Here is a 20,192-nt window from a genome sequence, read left to right on the forward strand (position 1 = left end):
AGCCTGATCTCTTTCTGATATCGTATCTGACTGACGTTCTATCGGATAAAGTGAGAAAATAGATTGTTTTTTCCAATGAAAACAGAGCAAAACAGGATGATATTCTGAAAATTATTCTTTCAAGAGAAGATGATTAATTCTAATTAAAAAACACCAACAAACAAGAATAATAATTGTTAGCAGTTGAACTTGATATACAATCGCAAGGTATTGTAACTCTTGAAGGTGAAACTATTAATGACTTTCAAAGTTTTAATTTCTTATACTTCAAAGTTACGATGTTGTGAAGGGCTGCAAGGTTACGTTTCAAAGACTTTTTAATTATTTAGTCGTAATTACTGCGTTAGAAATGGCAATCAAAGTCAAAATATACTTTATTTAAGTAGGCTTTTATAATCACTTATGAATCGTTATTTTACAGCACTATATTAAAAGTAAAGCTACCACCGGCTCTGTTCCTTTAAATCCTCCTATCTCTTTGGTAGCATGACGTCAGAAACATATACCAATAGAAGTTATAAAAATAATACACTTATAAAACGTAAAGTTACTTTTAAATAACATACTAAATTAAGAAATTATAAGTTACATTAAGTAAGTTTATTTCAAATATATCCAAAAGCGATCAATGTAATGAAATAATGATAAATTGATTTCATGAGTCACGATTTCAACAATGAAATCGATTCAAAGCTGACACGAAGCATAGAATCCGTAGATTTTTTTTTTATGTTAGAATAAGTTGAGCTTTGGTCGAGTGAATGTCAGAGTGACTCACTCCCGTAGCGGTGAATCTGTCATGTAACGAGCAATAAAATAATTGTGCTTGTTGCGGTCCGTTTGTTGTTCGCTTCAGCTCTCTGTGTGGGTGTTAACGGTTATACACACTGGAATAAGTATTTTTACCACTATATTGCAAATAAACGTATTGTTTAAGCATTCGCTTATTAAGTATATGCTAATGTTTATGATCCGCTTAGATTTTGTGTCTATTTTGAATGTGTTAATTAGTTGTTTATTTTATTATATATTTTTTAAGTACGTTCATTTAATTTTCGTATATATTGTCATTATTAATTATATCTCTATATCATTTACTCTTAACATATATCTCAGCCCCCCGTAAATGATCCACTACGGTGGATTGAAACATATTCCGGCTCACCGATTACCTTATTATTTTTATTGATAACTTGATGCTTCATGATAATCAATGGAATTACTTGTGACAATATTTCACATGACAAATGCAGATCAGATCTTTACACGGTGTTTTAACATTTAAAAATAAAGATAAGTAAAAATAAAAAAAAAATATAATTAGAGTACATCGTATCATATATAATATAAATGTTAGTGTATGTATTTAAGTATACTGTAAAGTAAGGTCAATAGTAGATTCTAAAAAAAATATATACAGGAAATCAATTTAATAAATAGTTAAATCAATGACGTATTTTTTTCGGTCGATACTTATCGTGATATTAGTATAAGAGGGTAAATAAAGGAGAGGCTCGGTTGTAAAAGATTTAAATATGTTTTACTGAAAAAAGTAAATACTAAATCGACACACTTCACACGTCACATTAAATACTAAATCGTCACTCAACAGAAATACTGGCCAACAACAGGCTACTCTTTTACACAAGAGATTAAGTTTTGCCTTTAAATATCAATTCATAAGTAAATAATTAGAGATAAAAAATAAAACGACAATCAACGCAGAGACGTTTTTAAACGCACCTTAAAAACCCCCAAAGTCTTTGCAAGTAATACTCATGAATCATGCAATATATCAAACCTGATTTATGTTATTTCGTGGTTATCGATAAAAAAAAATCAGCGCACCAGTGGGCGGTGCGACTTATAAATTATACCGTAACGGTGAGATGGCGAGCCGTTATATCGGGACGACTAACGACGCTGAGACGAAATCTTGGTGGCTTCTGCAAACTAAGTTACAAGTATCAATATTAACGTGTAACTTATTATATATATACTTGATACTGAGTTATATATAGGTATATACATTAATAGATTTTAATTCACAATGAAATTAATGACGATTCGGACAATAGATCAAAGACACACTATAGGAGCAGAAGCGTTTTCGCTTATGTAGAAAACAAATTCTAACAGCACCAACCAATGTGTGTGCGCCAGTGGTGATCACTTATGATTAGGTAGGCCATTTGCCCGTCTTCGCCTACCTATACAATATATTTTATATAACACACTGAAAAACAGAGTATTTGCGTTGAAATTCACATAACAAAGCACAAACGGCTCAACGTACTAAAATACATCTTAAAAAAAAACTTTACTAAAAGATACATCACTTACGATATAATGACGTAATGAAAAATAATAGGTACATTTAACAGTTATTGCTACGTTTAAAAAATGTTCAAAGATAACGACCGTCGTTAAAATTACAAAGATAACTTGAATGGCATAGGACCTGTATTGTGTCAAGCATCCAATAGGTCAAGTGAATATATGATACATTTTTTAAATTATGCATAAATATGTATTTAAAACCAGGCGGTCTTTTAGCATAAAAGTCGTTGTTGGGGGATAAAGACGTTTAAATTCCTACATGTCTGTTTCTATAACGACAATAAATTTTAAATACGTTATATATTTTTTTGTCTTTTAATTGTTATATTTATACATATATTTATATCGTATGACTAATATAATTTTACAAATTAAATAATAATAGGTAAGTATAAAACTTAACAATACATATAAAATATAATTTTATTGGTAAAAATCTATCTAGTGTTACCTACTTAAACAATGAGCTTCGGGGACGGCCTGACACGAACGTAAGTCAATAATGACGAGTTGAAACTTGAAAGCGATTGCGAAGGCCGATTCATCGAAACTCAAGCCAGTGATTAACAAACAATATAATGATTATTTTCAATATATAAAAAAAACTACGTTAAAATATCTCAGGTAAAGTGACGTAGATAATTTTTTTTTTTTAATTTAGAGCTGACCTGGATCTTATCTGACCAAGATAATCTTAAATTTAAATCTCAAGTCCGAGATGATCGCAAACTACCGTTATTTTATGAATTTGTTCTAAGTGACGCACCGAGTTCAAGGACATGGCGACTACTGAGACTCGTACAGATAAGCAAGTCGGAACCGTATCAACGTTAAAAACGATATAATATGTTTTTCTACACACATTACATAACACCTTAAAATTTATACGCTGTCGCGTTTAAAGAAAATTGTTTCGCGTTATATATTATATCAAAGTAAAAGTAAAATCTTTATTCAATATAGAAGTGTTACACTTGCTTATTGATAGTCAAAAATCTACCACCGATTCGGAAATTAACACCTCGGGGACCTGACCTTTTTTTAATGTAATTTTTTACAACTATTGATTTCATACAATAACAATATATTTTCGTTATTTGAAATAGCTTGGAGGCGATCGTCTTATTCAGAGCCGTCTCAAGCTGTTCTGAGGCCCTTGGGCACCCACGAATTTGGGACCCTTTTGCTATATATTTTTTGGTTTAATTTGGTAAATTGTTGGTTCTTCGGGGCCCTCTCAGTATCCTGGGCACGTGCCCCATGTGCCCTATGGTAAAGACGGTAATGGTCTTATTCCCAAGGTGCGCAATCGACTAAGAAGGCATTAGTGTTGTATTACAAAATTACATCAATCCTTTAGGACACAAACGCTCTTTAACGATTCTTTTAAATTTTACAATTGAATATTTTTTAACATTTTCTGGGATCCAGTTGTAAAAATGTATTCATTACCCCAAAAAAGAGTTACTAATCCTGTGTGTATGTATAGCCTTTTTTCTGTTAAAATGTTATAAATATAGACTAAAAAACATTTTACTACGACCCATATAGATGGATGGGGTGAGGAAACAGCGCGGAGTAATTATTTGCCATTAGTTGTAATGTTCATAATAAAGAGAACATAACACATAAAACAGAATTACAATATAACTATGTATATACATATTATTTTAAATCATATTAAAATTAAGCATTAGTAACAGAATATTTATCAAAACATCACTCAGTAGAAAATCTGTATTAGTAAATAAAGCCCTTCTGGGAGTTGAATATTTCGCCATTCATTGATTAACAAAAATCAGATAAATATATAATTAAAGTGACAGCACTTTTGACGTTTTAACAAAAAGTCGTTTCGAACTTCCGGGAATTTATATTCGCCGTGTTGCTTCAGGATAATGTATCGCGCGCTCCATCTACCTTTTGTTTTATATAATAATCTAAGTGAATGCTTTTCTCGCGAGGGTAAATTAAAATTCATCCGTTTAGTAATGAAAGACACCAACGCTGCCGTTACTTCATATTAAGCACATTTAAGTCATGGTAAAATATAATTTCATAATTATAAACAAATAAATATTTATGAAACCTTTTAACCGTCATTTATTGCGCATTTTATTATCAAGTAATTAACGTCTCGCTCTGGGTAGTAAATTCTAGGAAACTCTTAGTTATTCCAGACAAATACTTATTCAGGGTTGAAGCAGCGGGAAAGAAGTACCAAAATAATTACATAGAAAATACCCCAAATTGATGTTCGTTATATAGTTTTTCCAATAAAAATCCCATTCAATCCGAGATTTAGAAAACGTAGATGGATCTTCATTCGGCGGGGCTTTTCGCAAACCCATCTGAGTAGATACCACCCACCTATATATTCAACCGCTCAACATCAGTATTGTTGTGTTCTGGTTTGACGGATGGAGCCAGTGTAACTACAGGTTGGTGACGCATTGGCAATGACAATTGTCAATGGTGATCACTTAGCATCAGGTGACTTATTTGCCAGTCGCCTACCTATATAACATTCCGAAAATTTTACAGATTTTCATGTACTTGATACTTTATAGTAATTGATACAAACAGATCAATCTTTATAGATTTTTTCATATTGCTCGAAATTATCAGAATTATATTATAATATTTTTTTTTAACATAATAATGTACATTACTCAACGACTAAGCGCAAATATTACATAAGTTAAACAGGAAATGTTTTTTATATGTAAATATGTCTATGTATAGATTATATTAATTAAACATACATAACTGAATAAATTAGATGATAATATATGTATGTGCGTTCATTTGACATGGTCCAGCGAATAGTAACAATGATTCAAAGCGCAGTTCGCCGGGTCAAACGCGGATGAACACCTCAGTTTTTCGAATACATTTATGTTTGGAATGCATCGGAGTGCCAAGTCATCAAAATAAATTTTCTAGTCTAAGTATCTATATAATCGCATAAAGGAATACAAAGATTTTTCCCTTTTTGGCCATCTGACATGACCAGAGAGAACTCAAGCTCAGGACTAACGGCATTACTACGTGCTTTCTAGGATAATGTTATCGCTGACTACTTCCAAACTTGGAGCTGCTACTGAGAAGATAACTCCCATATTTTTACTGACCTGACCCGGTGTTTGAACCCAGGACCTGACCTCAATCAAATCCCTGCATCAGTCAATACAATTATATAAATAGTTACCTATAGAAATGTGGAATTTCAATTAGCGAACCATACTAAGACAATGAAGCGGGGAAAATGGCGCGAAATAATATGACGCATTATAGTGTTACTATTAGTCATACAAGTCACACAAACAATTCAAAGACCATAAAGTTATTGTTCTACAGCTTCCTATTTCCAAAACATCGCTTGTATATTTTATTAATACGAAATTTCAATAGCATTAGCATTAGCATTAGCAGCCCGTAAATGTCCCACTGCTGGGATAAAGGCCTCCATCCCTTTGAGGAGAAGGTTTGGAGCATATTCCACCACGCTGCTCCAATGCGGGTTGGCGGAATACACATGTGGCAGAATTTCGTTGAAATTAGACGCATGCAGGTTTCCTCACGATGTTTTCCTTCACCGCCGAGCACGAGATGAATTATAAACACAAATTAAGCACATGAAATTTCAATAACGTTCATGAAATATCTAAGGCATCGTTTAAAATACTGTAATACCCCTGTGACTTTAAAATATATATTTTTCGAGGATAATATATATTTTATAAAATACACGTATAAACACTATTAAAATATGTATACATGTGTATTATATGTTTAGTACTTATCTTTACTAATATTATAAAATTGAAAAAAATAACTCTGTACGTATGTCTGTTGCTCATTTACGAGCACATCGCTGAAACGAATTTAATGAACATTGTTGTGAAGAATGCTTGAACTCCATGGAAGAACAGCACTTAACGCGATCGAAGCCGCAGGCGACCACTAATAACTCACACATAAATACTATTTAGTAAAAAAAAGCCTTAAAATGAGCTATACGTATTTCTGCATTATGAAAAGTGTACAATTCTGTTTTAATTATTTTAATGTTATTTGTACATTTGGCATGAGGTTACGGAGTTACTCTAGGTAGATAAAGGATAAATTTCACATGTTATGTCTTGATAAAATCCATCTATGGAACGAATTGAAATTTGTCCTTTAAAATTACTGTAAAGTAACTTAAATTAACAATAAAGATTAATATGAAATACACAGTTTATAAATAAAGCTAAAACTAGAGCAAGTGTCAGCGTTTTACTTCGAAAATAGCAACTTAAGATGAGAACTCGTATTTCAGACGTCTAAGGGAAAATTCTTTTCCTTTGACGCGGAAAATACAACTGCGAAAGCTTTACAAGCTCAGAGTCATTATATACTAGGTCAAAACGTTGTTCTGTCTGATATGAACTAAATAAAGGATACATCATATCGAAAAATAATAAAGTAAAAAGTATAGTAACAGCCTGTATATGTCCCACTGCTGGGCTACGGCCTCCTCATCCTTTTGAGGAGAAGGCCGGCAGACCCTACTTAACCACGCTGCTCGAATGCCGGTTGGTGGATACACATGTAAAACAATTTCATTGAAATTAGAAACATGCAGGTTTCCTCGCGATGTCTTCCTTGAGCACGAGATGAATTATGAACACAAATTGAGCACATAAAAATAAAGCGGTGCTTGCCTGGGTTTGGTTATACCTACAATAATCGGTTAAGATTCTAATCAATGGGAAATTTCGACTCTCAACGAAAAATAATGATCAGGCATAAAAGCATGGAGGCTTACTATTATCATATATTTTAATAACTTTATTCTTCATTATAATTTCTTATTTATTGTCAAAATACTGGCACCGGTTCGGAAAGAAGCACGTCAGACGGAAGATCCGGCGAAAGAAACTCAGCGGGTTTTTTTTTTGTCAAAGTTTGTGTTTACATTGATATACGACCTAAAGGCGATCTTCCATTCCCAAGACGTGCTATCATATAGATAAATACTTCAAAATATACTCAAGTTATACTTTGCAAATATCTGATATCTAATCAGATAAATACTTCAAGTCTCATTATGACTATTGTTTTCTAAAAACAGTAGTTTTAAATGATATTTTTAATTAATAGTACGTCTGTACAAATAATGCAACGTTTACTAACGAGGCATCAAAATAGAGAATAATTGAACTCCGTAACGTAAAAATGCAATTTTTTTCACCGCCGAGCGTGAATTATAAAATGTACATGGAAATTGATTTTACTTGAGCCGCTTTGGTTACGGATCACGTTCTCTAACATCGAAACTAACAGCTGGGCCATTTCGATTATTACACTACTGAATCCAATTAAGGTTTTTTATATTAACAATCAAGTTAAGCGTGACAGTTTTTGTTTTTATTTATCAATATTACTCTTCGAAAAAAAAAAGTGAAAATAAACGATCAATCTACGAAACTAAACTTAATTTCACTTTGAAGCTTCACATGAAATATTATAATCATGGAATGGTCGGATCATTCGAGTCCCGCTATGAAAGGCATCTTACACAATATTCAACTTTATGGTTGTAAATATAACATTTAGTGTGTTATAATTACAAAACTGCGGGCCATTGGCTGGTTCGCCTTCACCTAAAAATGTTAATCGCTAGCGGTACCGAGACGCGCACAAATCTAACGGTAAAGGACTGACCAGTTTACACTGAACCCGCGTCTGGCCATCGTGGAAGCATGCTACGACTTAACCTTTGATTATTTTTGTGTCTAGATACACTATCAAAGCTGAGAACGCGTCGAAATAAATTGTGACCAACTATTAGCCACTAAGTACACGCACACAAGTAAAGTAGTATACGTTTGACGAGTACCAAGCGTAGCTGTCACGCACACCAAGACAATAAACACAAACACTCACACTATGTGGATCTTTAATAATCTAAGACTTCAATGTCCCATTTTCGGTACATTTTTTTTAAAACTACGGAACAATCTTGAATTGAAAATTCTATTTTCAAAGACAATTTGTAGAGTGTTTGTGACACAAAATTAAGGACAATACATTTCTTATTTATTATCATGTGTATTCACATTAAAATATATTCTTTAAAAACAGTACCTACTTACCTGTTTTATTAGCTAAGACTTTGTAAAATAGGTTTGTTTAAACGGGGATGTTCGTGAGATCGCGATCATTTACACAACGATATCAACGACTTTGTTTTTAAAGAGAGAGTGTGAGTTTATATCGTTTTAAATTTTGAATTTATATCTGCCCTGTGTTCTATTATTTTGTTTTTATAATACGAACTATAATATGCTGATGTTGTATTGATCTGAACTATCGGTTTACACCACTGAATAAACCATAGACCACTGTATATTCTCAAATAATTATTATAATATTTTTGTTATTACATATGTTAGTTTTTGTTATTTCAAATTTAAAAAAATGTTATATCAATTTTCATCGTAAGTATATATCATATAAGATCTGCTAACAAATAAAAAAAAAAAATTCTAGTAATCACGAAGTACCCCCGGAAAACAAAGGTAAAAGTGAATGACGATTATTTACGTGTCGAAGTGTAATAAATACGGAAGCAATTTTAAAAATGTTCGACGCGAAAGAGACCCCAAAAGGTCACAGCAATATGGCGTACGCATTTGCGAACGTTGTGATAAAAATTTGCAATACAAACTAGTGACTTTTGTTGAATAATGAACGCGGCAGTATTTCGCATGAGTACCTTAAACAGCGGTATTGACAGATCATAATTTAACGTCTTCCGTGTTTTAATGAGACTACGTCTAAGTTAAGGTGAGCATGATAACATTATTAATTCGTTAATTATATCCATGGGGAAATCATTGCAAGAACTTCTTATAGATTAAAATATTAAAATCGTTTTAACTGTAGGTAGATTCTAGAATGCTGATTGCGTTCTTACATTAAAATTATTATTTAATATGAGAACACTGTCAAAAAGTTGAATAGGCAAATTAAAAGTTTTACTTTTATTTAATACAAAAGATTGCTGACTTAATGTCACAAAACTATCATCCGTTCGGAAATAAACACCTCACAGCCGAGAAGAACTGGAACTGATTTAACTCAGAGTGATTCTTTTTTCATATCAATATATTTGATATATATAGGTTTCACGACAAATATTGATTTTATATGTTTTATTTGAGGTGTGTATTTATAGCGATATGTTATACATTGCATGTGTAACAGCGTATGTGTATCGGATGCGTGATGCAAGACACTGCTCTTAATCCAGAGAGAACTTGACAATCTAACACTAACATTGAAGTTGATGTATCAGTATTCAGAGTGCGGAGACACTTTCGATAAACGGGGCCATCTGCATCACAAGCACCTTTCACGCATTCGTAAATGCCGATCAAAACAACGTCAACAACGAACACACTAGTAAAAACGACAATCGTGGATCTTAAATTTACATTTGATTTCTCTTCAGATGTGTTTACGTTCTTTATTGTCTTGTGTTTGAGGAAAAACGAAATTAGATTTCGACATTTCGTATCTGATTTCAGTTGCATGTTATTCAATAGAAAGCATTTAAGTTACTTGAATGTTTTGCAATACATAGCGCGATTTTATTTATATATAAGTATGCACTCAAGTTAAACAATTGGAGCCAATAGGTGACTCTTTGGTATCCTAGAGAGAACACCAGAAAACCAGGGCGTCCAAAGAGTAGATGGAGTGACGATATTCGCCTAACCCTGGGACCATTTTGGACTAGAGTCGCGGAGGATCGAGCTCAATGGAGAGAGCTGGAGGAGGCCTATGCCAAGAGGCACTGCGCGTGACATATTATAAATAATAAAAAAATATTGTATTGTTTGGTATTTGTACTGTGGTTCGGAATAAAAGGGCTTTAATAAAAAAAATGCACTCATTAGAATTTATTTGGAAGTTATTTAAAAAATGTTTACATTCATCTTTTTTATGATTTGAGATTGGTTCCTATTTAAAAATAAACGGTATTTTATGTACGTAGTTTTTAAGTTGGTTTCCCGGATATATGTACATATATAAATTTAACACAATTCATTTGAAATAACTTTATAAATGTGGTGGTGCATTTGTTCCTGATTTCTTCTTGGTCGAATGTAATTCCCGAACCGATGGTAACTTTACTTTCAACATGAACACCCTGTTAAATAAAGATTTTAAGGAATAAAATATATTGATTTTAAAACATTCAAAATTATTGGATCAAATATTCATATAAATAATTTATTAATAACCGTAATCTTCGTAGTCATAAACTTATTAATAAAGTAATTTGTTATAACGCAAGGTTTATTTTGAAATCGGGCTGGTATCCCGATTAAACAAACAAACAAACGAGTTACAAATATAAAAGTGAATTGGGATGTTTGACTTGACGATTCAAAAATAGATAAACGTTTTGTTTTGTTATTTTTACTGACAGCTAGTTTACTAAATAGCTGTTCTTACACGTCTTAAACCAGTGGCTGCAAAAAATAATGGGCGCATTATCGGTCTTGGTCAAGTCTTGTACCATGGGATTTGTTTTTATAGAAGAGGTGGCAAACTACTAGGCCACCACGCCCACATGATGAAAAGTGATTACCGCCGCTCATGGAAATCTGCAACACGAGCTTGCAAATGCGTTGCCGGCCTTTAAGAAGTGTGTTAGCATTTTCCTTGAAGGTTCCCCAACAAAAACAGCCAGCAAAAGCAAAAAGTTTTCGGGCATCCAGGTGGTGCAAAAATATTTTGTGTTTTTGTTTTATGATTAGGGAGATCCTTCGAACACTACCTGATCCAGGCCGGTTATTGGCTTCAGACGGGGCTATATATATATATATGTATGTAACTGATTCACAATAATATCTCCATTTATGTGACATTAGGCAGTCTGGTCAATAGATGTGTCAAGATACATTATTGGTATGATTGGTGCAACAAAGCAAACATGTTGCAATTGTTACCCAATAAAGGTTCCCAACAGGCCGTGTCCGCTATAGATCTATTCACTCACGAAGGCCACTTCACGTTTAATTTATTCATTTTTAATAAAATAAACTTTAAAATAATCTAATTTATATTTTTTGTTATCAAAGACATCTTGTACGCAAGTTAATACTTTAACGTGGAGGGGAGCGCTTTCCTTAATACCACCCTCGGCTCGGACAGACGATAGACCAGACTATGGCACCATTGCCAATAGAAGTAAGAAATTACAAACCGCACCTTACAACAATACGCCATCAAACTTGAAAATTAAAATATGATGCTACTTCTGCCCGTAGTTACAATGGCTCATTCACCCAAACCGGAACACATCAATACTAAGTATATTGTGTGGGGGAGAAATATGTGGTGAGTCGGTGGTACTTAGACTTGCACAAAGTAATTTGTTCATTTTGTATATTTTTTTAATTTAAGAAAACATATTAGCGATATAACTCGCATGTAACAAACGTGACTAAAACGGCGTTAAAACGAGCGTGATGATAATAAACAACTAATAAAACGAAACATAATCGACGTTTATGTCTTAATTAGTCCGCAGAGAATACGGTGGTGTCTAAGTGTAATATCCATACCTACAGTCTATGACCAAACATGTACCTGATATAGTTACAAAGGCATATATTATTTAATTAAATTTGTATTTCAAGAATATAGGTGTCATATACAGTACAGTACAGTAATAGCCTGTAATTTTCCCACTGCTGGGCTAAGGCCTCCTATCCCTTTGAGGAAAAGGTTTTTGGAGCATATTCCGAGCATATATGTGGCAGAATTTCTTTGAAATTTGACACATGCAGGTTTCCTCGTGATGTTTTCCTTCACCGCCGAGCACGAGATGAATATAAACATAAATTAAGCACATTAAAATTCAGAGGTGCTGGCCTGGGTTTGAGCCCGCAATCATCGGTTAAGATGCACGCGTTCTAACCACTGGGCCATGTCGGTTCTGAGTGTACATTTCCCTAGCATTTAGTTATCATGTATGTGCTTTATATATATATATGTTTTCATAATAAGACTATTGTTTATTTTAGACTACCGCTGCTAACTAATATTAAAAATTTTGGACCCAAACTGAACTCCATGCTGGTATATAGTATTTTTGATAACAAATAAAACATAGTTTTATTATATTTACTACATGGAACTAAATGGAAATTTGTATCGATTGCTAAAACGTTATACCGGCCAACTGAATGGCATCTGATCGGATTACCAGTCATATCCACTTAATTTTAAGTAATTACTCCATCGTTGTTTACTACAGTGGTTAGCTTACAAGGCGGCAGATCCTGAAATTCTAAATATAAAGTCGAGGTCCAATAAATTATGGGTATTCGGAAAGTACGTAAAGTCGTTTGTCTTGCGTCGGAACTGTTTCTAGTCGTATCGGATTCTATACAGCAGACACACACACACACACTTTTGCAATATAATAGTTACCGCACAGTTAGCTAGTTTCCTTTAAGAGTGTTAGTTAATAATACTTTATTGCCTATGGCAACATCTTTCTGAAGTATTGACTTTGTACGCTCCATAATGAGGTTCAAACAGCAATACTTGCCATTATTGTATTCCGGATTACAGGGTGAGTAAGTGATAAACAGGCACAAGAGAAATTAGTTACCAAGATTGACACATTGGTGATAAAAGGACTGTTGAATATTTCTTACAGCGCCAATGTCGATAGACGGTGGTGTAACTTTTACAAACAACATAACTATGCCAATAGTTATCTGTAAGCCTAACATATCACCAACAGTATAACAATAATAATAAAAAAGGAGCTCTGACGCATTAATTTTGAGTTTGTTCATTTCTATACAATGTTTACAGTTAAGGTTATGCCTTCCCTGGTCTCGCGACCGACCACGAGTATGTCATCAGTCATCACTAATTGCTTCCGACGTTGCAATAAAAGAATTTTGAAGAGTTGATTCCTATATAAGGTATGGCGATGGAATAATATGAAAGTAATAAAAACGAGAATTCCGATACTGATAAATATTTCGCCTTGACTGCCTCATAGAACTAGTGGCTTGCGGTTATAGAGCTCAAATCGACTCTGTTTTCTGTTTCAGACCCGGGTCTGAATGCACAATGTTAACACACTTGTGCCTCGGAAAATCTCGTCCCGCGCCTGAACTCTTTCCAGTCGTTGGCGCATGCACTTGTGCATTATGCCAATTTAATACATTGTGTGCTAGGTTTTTCGAGCAAAACCACCACGGTCAAAATTGGTCGGGATGTAAATCAGTCATTTCATAAAAAGGTTACGCAAAACACTATTCAAGACTTAAACAGACTATTACTTTAACACTAAGATTAATTCGTGTACGCTTTTGTAAACATCTGTATATGAAGGCTAATCTCTTTGTAATTTCATTATTTGTTATTTTATCTGTACGAAACTGGGGCAGATAGCTCAAAATACACGAGTATATTTACTTTAAAAATATCGTTCCATAAATAAAAAAAGTAACTACGAAGGACGAAGTTGCTACCGAAGTTGTTGGAGCTGTGCTGACCGTTAATTAGCTATTGCACTGTAATTTTTTTTTAAGTATTCTAAATCCGTGAGATGTACGTCGAATATATTTTATATTTTCTGCTCTAATATATGTATATTGTGATTCCGTATATTTCGGTGTAAATTATTTAGTGGCAACACAAAATTTTGTAAAGTCATCAATTGACATGAATTACAGAACTATGAAAGGAAGAACATGAAATAGTAATATGAAAATTTTTGAATGATCATCAATTCTGTGTAATAATTGAAATGTTTAGACTAAAACGAAACGACTTCTAGTTTGTATTGATATAATTGGCCCAAAGTGTAAACAAAGAAACGTCAAAATAACCTCGTATTTAAGTTTTGTGATCAAATTACAACGTATATTTATTTATTTTACATGGTTAGTAAAGATACGTTTTGAGTTCGAAATTCAGAACTTTTATTATAAGAATGTTTTTGTTTTTTGCTTAATACCTGGTCATGGAATATAAACTTTATGAAAAAGCAATGTCATAAATAATCTTTTAGGATTTTGTATCAACGTTAAAATACATAGCTCAATAAATTTCCAACTATAATGGATAAGAAACGGTTAAAAATATCAGAAATAAGAAGAAAATTTGTTATGAGAATGTTTCAAATGAGAGGTTTTGCAACAAAGAACCGTGGATCACAATATGACGAATGGGCTCACAACAGTGAAAGTGATTTACCGACCCGTACCCGCAGCAGTAATCACATGACCGTGACCCGACACGAGGCGAATTGTATCGATTATCATCTCGATATTATCAATACGTTCGATACATGAGTATCACAAAAGATACAACACTCTCCGAGTAACGGTGCATTTTTGTTCACTGTTTTCGTAGATAAGACGAGTTATCGTACTCACCTTGTAATAAACATCCATAAGGATGCTATCTGGCAACGACCGCAAGTCATTCCTTTCGCACTTGGATCTCTGCAAGTAGTTCACTAAATTAGTCAAACACACCTCGTACAGATTATCGGGTATTTTTTTCACGCGCACCGTCGCCGACGCGTCAGCCATTTTGGCGAGATAGAATAAAACTCGCTTCATTTTGCTCTGCGCTGCGACAAATGTCAATGACAGAACAGATCGATTCGCGCGATGTTCAAGTTGGTTTCTCACGTGCTATTGGACAGTTTGTATAAACATTTTGTTTCTATTGGCTGAATAATATTCATTATGATGAATAACCAAAGAATATTTTATCAGAATTTTGGGGGTCATGTGATAAGTAACAAAACAAGGGAAGTGTCTGTAGGTATATATTGGGACAGTCATCATCAGCTGATTTTTAAATCTGCGCGGGAGTTTTGATTTCACACTATGATACTATATAAATTAAAAGTAATTATTGACAATAAACTTTATTCTTTTCAATTTTTATTATTAATGTGTTTGTGATTTTATCATTTCGTCAATTAAAAAGTATTATAATTTAAATTCAGCATATAAAAAAAATCAGAAAAATACGTATTTATTTACGTGTATACACGTAAATAAATATATAAATTCAAAACATAAATTCGAAATATATATATGTTAGGTTTCTTGTATGATCATGAAAAGGAAATGAACGCTATTTTCTTGGCAGAAATATTAACTAATATAAAACTACTCTGATGACAGTCATCAGGTGACCTTTAGATAATGTATTATTATCTTTAAACACGGAAGTAGAACACAAAACTAATTTATTGTTATATTTTCTTAGTGTCGACTGACTGACGTAAATTCTGCGTATAATAGATGAGACACGTAATTGATCTTACAACAAACTTATTTACTATATAACTATTCTATTCTTTTATCAGATAACTTACTAGCACAGATAAGCATCGCTCAAAACACAGTATTTCGTAATAAATTAAATTCATATATTATGTTCTGTATATATTAAATTAAAACAAGTTAAACAAAATGTACCATTTGTTGAACAAGCGTAGAAAATCGTAATCTCTTTTTTTTTTTCAGGAAAAACCAAAACTACGAACGACGATTATCTTTGCTACGAACGAAGATTGCTAGCTACTCACGAGTATTCGCATCGTTTTAAGGAATAATTAAATAAAACTCGTATGAAATTTGAATATATGTATTTATTCAAAACTAAAACAAATAACACTAAATAAAACAACACTGTTGTTTAAAACTAAACATTCTTTAAAGCTATACTAGAGCAAAATAAATGCCTCATCTTATAACCAAACATAAATTCAAACTGAAAAAACCCAGTGGCATGAAAAATTACCTATTTTTTTTGTTCAATTTTATTTTTATTTATACAATATATTATGAGGCAGTCAAGGTTTTGAAAGGATTTATTTCAATAGGTATTTGATTATCCGAAATTAACGGAAACATAATATTATATCACACTTTTGGTGCTTGGCGAAATTATTTTATGTACTACAACTCAGGGTTCCTCAGAAATAAGTTTCTACTAAGAAATTGTTTGGTGTCTTTTAACTTATTTGCCAATGGTGAATTTTGAAATTCCCTCCAAAAGATTGATGTAGGCAGTGTGTTCGTACGCCGTGCTAAAGTCCGCCAGTTTCTGAACGAACTCGTTGCTGACACCTTTCTCTTCTAGCAGATTCATTAACAGATCATACAAGTACTGAAACAATTAAAATATTCATATATAACAAACAAAAAACAACTTGCATATTTTTTTTAAGTATATAAAAGTAAATTAAATAGTCTTTTTATTTTATTGTCAACATAAATATTTATTTTATATAAAGCCAAAATACTACATTAAAAACAACTTATTGTGTTTTTAAAAAAAATGTCACATCTCAATGAATGCTCTCTATATATATAGAGAACAAACTTCAAATCAATGTATCAATATCCCCCATAATTGGCACTTGAAAGACTATCACAATAGATCAAGTATGGCGGATGTATGGGGTTACATAATGTTGAGGTTTGAACCCACGATCATCGATAATAATGTTACGGTTACACCGCGGGACCACGAGTATGTCTTTATATATTTGTGAAAAAGACTAATATTTACAAAGAGAACTCTAGTACTAAAATATATATATTTTTTTATGCAAATAGATATACATATATAAGTTTAATTATAATTAATTTTTTTCCAATTGTCTTTTATTTCGTTGTATAAGTCGTCAAACTTATTTTTTTCCAATTGCTTTTTTTCGTCTTTGGTACTGCGATTTCAGTACGATAATCTCAGTCAACAATAAGAATTAGCTATAAGGAAAACAAAACTGATGACAGTCACTGAATTTTAAAATAGTACTACCAATTTAAACAATAGTTGTTTGGTATGGGATGCAATGGACTAAAGTTTTACAATTCCAAATATATATAACCATTAGTTCAAGTTAAGGGTTCATTCCATTATTTTAAAATTTCGGAAAAATTAATATTATATAAAATTAACAAAAACTTCAGAATGATATCAAAATAAAAAATATGAAATATTTGATCATTTTTTTTCTATGCAATAAATTAAAAAAAGAAACCTAAACTTTCAATTGTTTGAATGAAAAAACTGCACTCACCCCATCTAATACGTCACCGGCGACAGCATACACCTTATCATTCCATTCTCCCTTGTGTAGCGTGACTTCGTCAATGCCAAAGATGTCATCTGAAATTAGGGTTGCTAATTATGATTTCGAAGTTTTATTATTTTATTCCATGTTTCCATTTTCAAATGACCTAATATTTTTTATTTTATTTTTTATGATACAAACTGACATATTGTCATATTACAAATAATTATAAGTTTGTGTTTGTTTGTTTGTAGTGGAATAGGACTTAAAAATCTTTATGACACAAAGTTCTTTTACATGAATTATGGTAAAGTGATCTCAAAGGAATTTTTAAATAAGGAAAAAGTATTATTTCTTGTAAAGGAGGTTTCCTTCTCTTTTCCTTTCTATTATATAATATGGTTTTATATAAAATAATTTCAACTTATTATTTGATTTTAATCACTATTTGATTTTTGTCTATTGTCTGATGTATAACCAAATAAGTAGAAAAAATTACTACCAAAATAGATTCAAGTCAACAGAGCTATAGAGGCTCAGTCATATAAAAAAAGGAAGGCAAATTGACAACCTCATTATTTTCAAGTCCACAAATAAAAGGATGCTTAATCTTTGACAAGACAAGTAAACAAAATATTAATATCTATAATTATGCTATTCATAATTGTTCTTTATATAAGAGTAGGTATTTCTATGATTTAATATACAATAATTTCTTACTATATTCTTCAGCATTGGTTGATGGTGGTTCTTGTAGGAAGGAGCAAGTGAAGCCAAGTGTCGTGTCACCTCGGACCAGGTCAACTTCAAACTGAGGCTTGGAGTGCATTTCTGAAAACTCCTGTTTCTCTGGTTGCGTGTCATCTGCAAAGTCTTCTGTGTCGACCGTATGATTCACATTGAATGTTATTCTTACACTGAAATAATTAATGCATACCATGAATAAAAATTAACATACAATCTTGTATTTTATGATACACTAGCTGAACCTGCGGCTTTACCCATGTGAAATTTAAAAAACACAAACTTCCAAAAGAGATTTGAATGGTATTTTGCTTTTATATATATCGATTATTTATTACATCAGATCATATCTATATAAGATTAAATAATTATTCTAAAGATTTTAAAATATACTAAGCGACTAGGTTATGTTAACTTTTGAATATAGTCTGTAGAGCTATGTTACAGTACTTACATTTCATCCTTCATTTGCTTAGTCAAGGTAACCTCAGCGCCATCTCCTTTTACTGCAAATCCATCAACTTCAGTCGGTAAGGTCTTTACCTTCTGAGCTTTACGTTCTGCCACTATTTCTTCAGTGAGAAACTCAACTAGCTCTCGTTCACCTATAACACAGTACAAATATATAAATAAAAAATAATTAGGACTAATAAACTCAATATGAAACTCAACTATGACATGAATATTACAAGTTGAATTACTTAATTTAACTAAAAGTTCTAAATAATAATCATTATCTATGTGTAATTCATATTAGGTGAAAATACTACTTTACATAAGTACACTAGAAGTAAATATTGATTTATATTCTTTCTTGTTCATTTGAACAAGATTAACAGTATAAAGAAAGGTTTAATCAAATGGCTTACGAATTATTAAATGGAATTAATCATTTGAAAGATTAATACTCTTTTTATAGTTGAATCATAACAAAAAAGTACACCAATTAATCCAAATTAAGAGTTAGAATTCTTTAACAATAAATGTGAAGTGATATTTGAATGCAGAAGTTAGATATACCAGTACAAACTGGATTTGTATTATGGTTTGTACAAGGATATCATTAGGATTCAATTATATTTATAAAATATTAATTACAACTAGTAATGACTGAATGACTTGATATTATTCTAGATTACTTAGTGAAAATACTTTTTGAATAGGATAGGTTAGGATAGAATATGGATAACGTTTTGTATGGAAGGACTCACCAAGGGGTTTAGTGGATGCAGTATTTTCATTCTCTTTATCTGGCAAATCAATTGTTAGTCACAATCAACGATTTAGATACTATAAAAATTATACGACTTAACTTTTTTTTCTTAAACTTTATAAATAGATTAGTAATAAGTATTTGTTAATACTTCAGACATTTAATAGACGGCATGCTTTGGTTTTCCATATAGGGTAAAGATGTTTTATCTTAAGATATGTCTTGATGGTGCAATCATAACCTCAAAGCTACCTTTAGGATATAAGACGCTACCTTTCGTGTGAAGAGCTTTTAATCCACAGCCGCAGCTGCAGGTGTTGGAATGGTTGTGCAGGAGAATTGATGAAGATGAAGTGCTATCCATCCTCTTGGAACAGCTCATATGCCATATTCCTCTTGTGAAGTCACGTTTTACGGGAACTTGTGTGCGGGACACTATACCCGCAGCAAGACTTGAATTTTTTACACAAGTCTGTAGTACCTTATGGGCTGTCCTTACCAAACCGCTCATTTTTATTTTTCACCTAATTCGACTTCAACAAAAGTGTTCAAAAAATTGTCAAGAATTGGAATCCCAATCCGCACGTACCGGCACCAGTTCTGAAATTGCCAGTTGCAAATATTAATGATATTTTTACAGATATAATATCTAAAAAAGTCAATCAATAAATTTATTTTTCTTTATGAATTGAATGATGAACTATTACTTTGAAATAAATAAATAATTAATTACGTGCTATTACTATTTATTACTTC

At 32.2% G+C, this 20,192-nt stretch overlaps 2 protein-coding genes across 3 annotated transcripts in view; both read right to left on the reverse strand.

Annotated features, from left to right (window-relative positions):
* Positions 1 to 15,014, reverse strand: part of LOC125068195 (amyloid protein-binding protein 2) — a 60,883-nt gene extending 45,869 nt beyond the window's left edge. For both annotated transcript variants that reach the window (XM_047677247.1, XM_047677246.1), the window contains exon 1: positions 14,811 to 15,014. In XM_047677247.1, coding sequence (XP_047533203.1) covers positions 14,811 to 14,999 — 189 coding nt within the window. In that variant the 5' untranslated portion in view covers positions 15,000 to 15,014. The remainder of the gene's footprint in view (positions 1 to 14,810) is intronic.
* A 1,018-nt stretch (positions 15,015 to 16,032) lies between these two features.
* On the reverse strand, positions 16,033 to 20,035 carry LOC125068156 (complement component 1 Q subcomponent-binding protein, mitochondrial). The gene is made up of 5 exons (XM_047677189.1): positions 19,710 to 20,035; positions 18,678 to 18,828; positions 18,200 to 18,396; positions 17,486 to 17,574; positions 16,033 to 16,566 (listed from the first exon to the last, which is right to left on the reverse strand). The coding sequence occupies exons 1-5, from the start codon at positions 19,945 to 19,947 to the stop codon at positions 16,417 to 16,419; spliced, it is 825 nt and encodes a 274-aa protein (XP_047533145.1). The 5' UTR covers positions 19,948 to 20,035; the 3' UTR covers positions 16,033 to 16,416.
* Positions 20,036 to 20,192: the final 157 nt, after the last annotated feature.

The sequence above is a fragment of the Vanessa atalanta genome, chromosome 13, assembly GCF_905147765.1.
Source record: "Vanessa atalanta chromosome 13, ilVanAtal1.2, whole genome shotgun sequence".
In the NCBI taxonomy this organism is placed as follows: Eukaryota; Metazoa; Arthropoda; class Insecta; order Lepidoptera; family Nymphalidae; genus Vanessa; species Vanessa atalanta.